The sequence below is a fragment of the Zea mays genome, chromosome 10 (assembly GCF_902167145.1).
Source record: "Zea mays cultivar B73 chromosome 10, Zm-B73-REFERENCE-NAM-5.0, whole genome shotgun sequence".
NCBI classification, from domain to species: domain Eukaryota; kingdom Viridiplantae; phylum Streptophyta; class Magnoliopsida; order Poales; family Poaceae; genus Zea; species Zea mays.
The window spans coordinates 81,766,823-81,775,451 of record NC_050105.1 but is presented as its reverse complement, the minus strand read 5'-3'; the positions used below and the strand labels follow the sequence as shown (position 1 = coordinate 81,775,451).

The 8,629-nt window shown below is 44.0% G+C and overlaps 1 protein-coding gene across 2 annotated transcripts; it reads left to right on the top strand.

Annotated features, from left to right (window-relative positions):
* The first annotated feature begins 1,545 nt into the window (after nucleotides 1–1,545).
* LOC100382110 (putative XH domain family protein) lies at nucleotides 1,546–6,322 on the top strand. Of its 2 annotated transcripts, none has more exons than NM_001174871.1 (8): nucleotides 1,546–1,998; nucleotides 2,917–3,809; nucleotides 3,929–4,110; nucleotides 4,269–4,358; nucleotides 4,461–4,745; nucleotides 5,133–5,342; nucleotides 5,589–5,847; nucleotides 5,956–6,225. In NM_001174871.1, exons 2-7 carry the CDS (start codon nucleotides 2,924–2,926, stop codon nucleotides 5,814–5,816), a joined length of 1,881 nt encoding a protein of 626 aa, NP_001168342.1. In that variant the 5' UTR covers nucleotides 1,546–1,998; nucleotides 2,917–2,923; the 3' UTR covers nucleotides 5,817–5,847; nucleotides 5,956–6,225. The 2 variants fall into 2 exon arrangements, with proteins under 2 accessions (NP_001168342.1, XP_035819000.1); XM_035963107.1 differs by having other exon boundaries at nucleotides 1,742–1,998; nucleotides 2,834–3,809; nucleotides 5,956–6,322.
* Nucleotides 6,323–8,629: the final 2,307 nt, after the last annotated feature.

Here is an 8,629-nt window from a genome sequence, read left to right as displayed (position 1 = left end):
GAGTAACTCTCACAAAAGACAACTTAGTGAAACGAAATTGGAACGAGAATAAAAATTGTGTGTTTTGCTCCAAGAAGGAAACTATTCAACATCTTTTATTTGACTGTCATTTTGCTAAGTTCATATGGCGAGCTATCCATGTTACCTTTGGTATTAGAGAACCGATTAATGTTAGTGATTTACAATATAACTGGTTACTTAACATTGAAACCTCTCATCGTACCAAAATGTTAACGGGTGTACTTGCTATATGTTGGGCAATTTGGTTAAGTAGAAATGATACGATAAGTGTTCACCAAAAACATATATGCAGGTGCTTTTCAGAGGAACCTATTGGTGTCGTCTTTGGGCGCTCCTTCAAAGGCGTGAGGAAGATAGAGCCTGGATCAAAGATGTCTGCAGAAGATTGGAGTCTACAGTTATGCAGATCTTTGCCTCGTTCGGTTGGCGCTTTAACAATCAGATCCTTTAACTTTATGTTGCTATTTTCCCAACTGCGTTTGGGCTTGATTTGCCGCATGTGGCTTTTGTGATACTGCTCTTGTCTGTGTCGTTGTTGTTGTTGCAACCTTGTCGTAAGCCGTCAGGCCCAAGGTGGGGAACTCCTTTTCCCATTATCTAAAAAAATAATGAGAATTTAGTCCCTCCATTTTTCTCGCTCCCAGACTAGCTCTAAAGTTGATTAATTCATTGTACTACTATTCATAAAAATTAAATATAAACTAATATCTAAATTAAGATAATAAAAACCTAATAAAAATAAAATATATATCCCTGTTGTGGGGAGTCCTCATAGGGCCTAAATGTGACCAGGTGGTTGATCTTGTAGGCTAGGCGGTGAGCTCAAACTCGAAGTCGCCACAGGATGAGAGTCCAAGGTGCCGACGTGTTGTTGCAGTCACTTTCGAGAAGATAGATCTCAGCGTCACGTGGTTGTCCGAACAGTTACCCAGACACGCAGAAAGTCTGTTTTGTATGTGACCTAATCCAGTCGTTCTATAAGTCGGTGGGACACCCGAACGGAGACGATCGGACCCCCGTAGTCGGATAGAGCATTTCTATCTCCTCAGACATTTACAATAACTTAGAGAAATTCATCTCCACATCACACAGACGTAAAATGTAAAATGTTACGCATTTCGATGATCCGAACCTGTCTAAATCCTCTTATTCCATCGTGTTTAGCACGAACCATCATGCTACCGTCGACCTCAACGGCAAAAAAAGCACCACGCGGCACACCCTATGGCGCGCCTTACTGGTCTGCCGTATTTTTTTTTACAAATTATATCTTGTTTTTTCTAGAATTTTACATGAGTAAATAAAATAAATATAATATAAATCATTAGTTTTATGATTAATATCTCCTTTATCTTCAATTTAAACAATTAATACTAATCTAAAACAAAAAAAGATGGTTTATAATTATGTAGGTCAATATTAAGTTTAATGATTTTAAGCTGATATTAATAATAATTAAAAAAATTATCGATATTTTTAAAGTGGCCCTATGTGTGAATCGTGGTCGTGGGTCGTGGCTCTGCCCGAGCTCGCTCCTCTGCATGCTGCGAACGCTGGAGTGGTTGGACGCAGCGCCAGCGGGTGTGGGTGACATCACGCGCGCCCTCTGCCTGCCTCTCCGTCTGCGGCGAACGCAACAATCCCTTCCGAGTGCCGACTGCCGAGTCTCGAGCGCCCCGGCCGCGAAGTGGAAGAGGCTGGCCGGTGGCCGCGCTCTGGGCCCATATCGCCAGTGAGACACGGGCCAGGTGAGCGGCCTCCCATTTGCGTGGCCTGCCTGCCTGCCTGGCTATGAAGGCAGCGGAGCGAAACGAAAAGACGGAGGGAGCAGACAAAACCCCACCTCCACTTCTCCGTCAGACCATCACATCTCTGCGAGACTGCGACCCTCCCCTGCCTGCTTCTTCTTCTTCTCCACCGCAAGAGCCGAGCCGGGCCTAGAGGGAGGACAGCGATCCATCTAACGTCTGCTTGCCGGTGAGTGAGTTGGTCGTGGACTCGTGGCGAACCCAGGCCCCTTCCCCCTCGTTTTGTTTTCGCTACGGTGCTTCCGATCATTTCGTTTCGATTCGTCCTCATGATCGATGGGATGCCACGCCCGGCGGCCCCCGCCCATCGTATTCGTATCCGAAGCGTCGTACTTGCTGCCGGGTTTTCGCCCTCCGTTCCATCCCTACAAACCCGTGCCCGAAGCAAGTGCGCGCTGGGGCCCGGGGAACCCCTACCACTCGCCGTGGCTGCTGCCTGCTGCTCTCACCAGCAGCGCGAGTTGTTCGCGAGATTGGCTCATCGGGGGCGTTTGCTGCCCCTGTCGTCGAGGGTGGGACTGGGAGGTGCAATACTTTGTGTGCTGGGCCTTGGGGTGTTGCGATTGTTAGCCAGCTTATAGTTTTCCTATGTGTTTCCTTTCGTCTCTGTCTCCACCTCCACCAATGCTTGAATAACGCTAATTCAAACGTTAATTGTAATGGTCCGTTCTCGAATATTTGTCACCTTCTAATTTATTTTTAAACTAAACCGCGATAAATAAAAAAAAAGAACGGAGAGAGTATTAATAATGGAGACCTCACCTGGACATTGTACATAAGCACCGCAGCTAATGCATACTGACGTAATAATGGAGACCTCAGCTGTACTCATGCTTCCTTTGGTGTGTGTGTGTCTGAACATTGCGTACACAAACCAGTCTTAGTTGGTCATGGTTGAGATTTTAGTGCTAGAGAATAGAGAAAGGATACCCACTGTTTTAGCGCTCAAGCTCAATGCAAATGTTCATGTTTCTGATCATTGCTAATGCTCACTATGGATGTAGGTTTCAGCCACTACTGAACAAAGATGCAGCACTCGCTACCCAAGCTAAAAATGTTCTGACCTGGATATCTGTATTTCTCTCAGGTCTGCAATGGACTGCAGCTCTGACGAGTCGTCAGAGCTAAGCGAGACAGATATCGACGACTACGCCGACAAGTCGTACTCGGACCTCAAGTCCGGCAAGTTCGTGGCGAGGCTGGGCAGCGACAGGTTCAGGTGCCCGTTCTGTCCGGGGAAGAAGAAGCAGGACTACCGCTACAGCGAGCTGCTCCAGCACGCCGTCGGGGTGGGCGCATCCAACCGTGCCGCGAAGGTGAAGGCGAACCACCAGGCCCTGGCGAAACTTCTCAAGGAGGACCACGCCGACGCGGCGGCCACACTGCCAGCATGGCAGGCCATCGCGCTAAGCAACGCGCCGAAGCCGGCGCAGGACCAGGAAGCGTTCGTTTGGCCCTGGACGGGCGTCCTCGCGAACGTCCCGGCCGGACAAGCCCAGGAGGGTGGAGCTACACTGATGGAGCAGCTAGCTGAGTTCAAACCCGTGCAGATCACTGCCGTGTGCGGTGCCGATGGGTATGCCGGCTACGTCGTTGTTCTGTTCACCAAGGATTGGATCGGGTTCAAGAACGCCTTGGCATTCCAGAACTGTTTCAAGTCACGGCGCTTGGGTAAACAGGACTGGAAGGAGACGAAGGGACACGTAGAGCAAGTGTTTGGATGGCTAGCAAAGGAAGAGGATTACAGATCGGATGACCCAGTCGGTAGGTTCTTGTCAGCGAATGGTGACCTGAAGACGGTGTCTGAACTGGAGCAGGAGATGTCCAGCAAGACTGACAACCTCATAGATAGTCTGGCTCGACAGATCACCGCTAAAAGCAAGTACCTGCAGGAACTGGAGTGCAAGTGTAACCAAATGAATCTCTCCCTTCAGAAAGCCATGGAAGAGAGCGATTTGCTGCACAAACGTTATAATGAAGGTATACACATCGAGTTCCAGTTGTGAAATGTCCTGTCACAGTTTTTTGGATGGTATGCTCATTTACATTGCCTAAAATGGTTGTAACTATTGTATTTTCATCTAACCTTTTTTTCACAGAAATGAGGAATATGCAGTCTGCTGTCCGTGAGCATACACGGAGGGTTTTTCAGGAGACTGAAGAACTCAGAAATCAGCTGGTTGAGAAAGAGAGCAACATCCAGAGGAGGTCCAGGGAACTAAATGAACTAGTCGCTCAAACTGACATGGAAAGAAGAAAACTGGAGGAAGAGAGGAAAAAGGTACGGGTGAATCCCATTCCTATTGGTGCTACTGTTTTTTTGTACACGTCTTCTCTATCACTGTCACATTTCAGAAAGTTCCTGAATTGTATTCATAATCCTACCAATAATGATTCATTTTTTATCGATACCTATCTTTTGTACTTATTTCCCTGCAGAATGCTGACCAAAATGATTCCCTCAACATGGCTAGAATTGAGCAACAGAGAGCTGACGAACGGGCGCTACAGCTTCTTGAGAAACATAAGGTACGCACACACTTCCTTTTTCTTTGTTGCTACCATTGAGTTTTTTTTTTCTTTTAGTTTTCACCCACCCGAAACTTAATTTGGGTGCCAAATCTCAAACAGAAAGAGAAGGAGGACGCTCTCAACAGAATCCTGCAGCTAGAGAGGCAGGTGGACGAGAAGCAGAAGCTGGAGCTGGATATCGAGCAGCTTAAAGGCAAACTGGAGGTGGTGAAACACATGGCGGGAGAAGGCGTGGATGTGAAGAAACGTTCTGAGGAGCTGACAGCAGAACTGAACGAAAGGATCGAAGAGATGGAAGACCTGGAAGCTCTCAACCAAACTCTTGTTGTTAAACATAGGATGACCAACGATGAGATTCAAGATGCCAAGAAAGAGTTGATCACGGTAACACCATATGCTAGTATATATATTTTAGAAAATCTGCAGAAACATACCTTAGGGGGTGTTTGGGACTGTAGTTTATAATATAAATTGTAAAAAGTTTAAAAAATATTTCTAATCTAAATAATAAACAAAAATACCTTATCTAAATGTCTTGTATAAGTTAACAACTTGAGCTCCACAATTTTCTAAAACATCTAATGACCTATTCCACCAATTTTTTTTGGAGCCGAGCAGTTCCAAACACCCCCTCGCCTTAGATATGCATTCTCCCAAATTTAATTGTGTTTGGATCCACGCCATCTTAAGGATTCGGTTCCTTCAAATAACCCTTCCTTTCCTTTGCACTCTTGCCTGTTGCCTCAGAGAGTTCGTGTGGATATTTTGCAGGGTTTGACAGATATGTTAGGTCCTCGTAGCAACATTGGGATCAAGAGGATGGGTGAGCTGGACGAGAAGCCCTTCGTTCTGTCCTGCAAGCAGAGGTACGGACAAGACGCCGAAATGAAAGCCGCTGAACTCGTCTCCCTGTGGCAAGAGCATCTGAAGGACCCTAATTGGCATCCTTTCAAGATAGTGACCACAGGCTCAACTAAAGAGGTAAATGCCCAATGGAACGAACGCACATCTCTTTTATCTCCCTCCAAATTTTCTTGCAACACCTAGCAATATCAGTACGTCGCCGTCGCCCTACCATCGTCATCTGTTTCAAATGTAGCTTAGTGCCAGTTCAAGCCTCAAATTAACTTCGTTAATTAATCAGTCACTCCGAGAGGACGCATCGCTCTCGCATCATGGGGAAAAAAACTGGCAACACTAACCTGACGTTGACGTGTTACGTTTCAGCAAATCATCGATGACAAGGATGAGAAGCTGGCGGGCTTGAAGAAGCAGCTCGGCGAGAAGGTCTACGAGGCCGTGGCTACCGCGCTGCTAGAGATCAACGAGTACAACGCTAGCGGCAGCTACGTGGTGTCCGAGCTCTGGAACAACAGGGAGAACCGCAAGGCCAGCGTAACGGAAGCCATACAGCACGTCCTGAAGCAATGGAAGGCGCAGAGGCGTCGAAGATGAGAGACCCTGCGCCTCACTGGATCAAGTCAAGGTCTGCACCCCTGGTTGCCATCTGCAAATACTTAAATGAGATTATGGCCATTCCGTGTTCTTGTATTGTACGGGGGTGCTGATCATCACTTGATTTATCGGTCTGCAGTTTGGGTGCCAGCTGACTATCAGTGTCATCATCAGCAAGTCCAGACACCTATTGAAGATGATCTATCCGCGGCTGTGTTTTTCCTTGGCGGGCGCGTGCTTCGTTGGTTTCATTTAGCACTTCCTCTCTTCTTTTTTTGGGTCGGAAATGAAATAGGATATCGCCAGCAGTCGGTAGTACTGGTTTTAAAGTACTTACATTCCCCACAAGAACTGCGAAAATGAGACTGGTGATGCGCCATTTGGCCCCCCGCAACAGATTTTTGTAGACAGTGGTTGCTGCTAGCATTTTGCGCTCTTCTTTGAAGAGCTAAAACTATCTCCCTGAAGCAATTTGTGCAATGAATGAACTGGTGTCTGATGATGTAGCAGCTTGAACCTCTTGTTCCCAGGTTGCCTCACTAGTATGGTCCCAACGTCCAGTGATGTTGGATATCGTTGGATATTGAGCCAGTTCAGTTTGGCTGAGTTCGAGTTCGAGCTGGCTCGTTTAACTCACGGGCCATAACATAAAAAACATTATATATAATCAATTGCTAGTAAATTCAATACCAATTTAACACTACATACGAGTATAATACTTACAATACCTTATATCACGTCAATTTAACACCAAATTAACACAATTCACTTATTAACATCATTCATCACTTATTAGTTCAACTAATAAACTGTAGTCTTTGTTTTACGGATAAATATTAGCTCATTTGAGTGGCTCGAGCCTAGCTCGAGCTGCCTTGTTAACAAATCGAGCCGACATGTTAGCTTAGATCGCGACAAAATTGAAACGAGTTGAACCAAGCCAACCTCAAGTCAAGTGAACCGAAGAGGCATGAGTATTTTGTCCAGCTCTATGTACATACAACCCGGGCTACAACATATCTTTTGTTCGGTCCAAAATGGCATATGTACACGAGCCTGCTTGGACTGAGGCACGTAGAACTGGCGTGACATAACGGGTGATACACAATGAACCCTACCAAAGTACGTCCTCCATTTCAAAATATAATTTGTTTGATTTTTCTGCGACATGTTTGACTTGCTCGTCTTATTAAAAAAAATTATAATAATTATTAGTTTTCACTTTAATACCATTTAGTATATAATATACTTTAAGTATGATTTTGGTTTTTTTATTTTTATAGAAGTTTTTAATAAAACAAGATGGTCAAACTTGATATAAAAGATCAAACGAATTATAAAATTAGACAGAAGGAATAATTAATAGTCATATGTGAAGTTTTGAGTGATACAAATCATTGGTCATTGTAAATATGCGATGACTGTATTTTTGTGCAGATATACATGTGTGGTCCAACGAAAAACCACCTTGACAATAGTGGACACATGAAAGGGCTTATTCGTTTTGCTATCAATCCATATGGATTGAGTGAGATTGAGTGAGTTTAAATCCGAAATAAGTCGAAATCTTTCATATTTTTTTCAATTCTATCCAATTCACATGGTATAGTAATAACTGAACAAGGCCTACATGAAAATTTCATGATAATACCTATATGCTACCGAGATTTTATAGATTTTGCTAGCCTAGAACTAAAACTAATAATTATTAGAGAATTTATGGAACTCGTGAGTTTAAAACTTTGTTGTATAAACTTGAGTTGATTATTGTGGTAGAATGAAGTATATATATTTTTTTGTCATACATGGAAATATAATTCTCTCTGATGTATATTTGGGTTCATTTGAATTTTATATATAATTGCATCCTCTGGTGGAAAATATATGGTAGGAAGTTTAAATATTTTAAAACAACTTATTGGTGGTTATGTTACTAAACAGTCTCTGGAAACAAATCTCTAGAAACAGCTCCTTCACATAAACCGTCCATCGAAGAATTTACATCGATGGTTGGCTAGAACCAGACGTCTTTATAAATAATCGTTGATATAAATGGATTAACACCAAAACTGATAGTTCGAAATATGATAGTTCGGATGGATAGTCTGTGTAATCACTTTCACTGACTATGTGTAACCAAAACTGCTTTTTTTTATTGCTAACCTTATTGTTGTTATGTATTTTGGTCACGAGTATAACTTCGTTTTTAACTTTATTGTGCAGAATGTTTTAATGGCAGAAATGCACTGCTTGTGCGAAACACCGGTTTTATTATTTAGTTGTTTCACTGCCGACCCAGATAGATAGGTCTCCAGAATAGCACTATCTCCACTTCTACAAACTACTAGTTTCAACATTCGACCTGCGTTATCACTTAAAAAAACTCTTACATTTCTTCGAAATCAAGCTACTACAGTCCTATGGACATGGACGTACGTCACACATAGAGCATATATATGTGTTTTTCTCCTTACATCTCGCTGAACAACCTTATCTCTTGCATGTGCAACCAACTATGTAACCATCATGAGCGCGCGAAACACGTAGATCTATTTCCTCCACGTCCTGCCTAACAATCATGTGTCTTATCTCTTGCATGGCAACCAACCATGCAACCACCATGAGCCGAAGCGCGTAGATATATTTTTCTTCCCATGTCTCACCTAACAACTATATGTCTTATCCCTTACATGCGCAACCAACCATACAACCACCACGAGCGCCCGAAACATGTATATCTGTTTTCTCTCTCCCCCCTCTCGAAGGAGAGGAGGGGAGGGGCAAGAACAGCCGAGGGAGGGGAGGAGGAGGCA

Bases quoted from the DNA above. Each gene is read 5' to 3' on its own strand.
- LOC100382110 (XM_035963107.1), top strand. From the start codon at position 2,924: ATGGACTGCAGCTCTGACGAGTCGTCAGAGCTAAGCGAGACAGATATC. The intron at 3,810-3,928 runs GTATACACATCG...TTTTTTTCACAG, and splicing joins GCACAAACGTTATAATGAAG to AAATGAGGAATATGCAGTCT. The intron at 4,111-4,268 runs GTACGGGTGAAT...ATTTCCCTGCAG, and splicing joins TGGAGGAAGAGAGGAAAAAG to AATGCTGACCAAAATGATTC.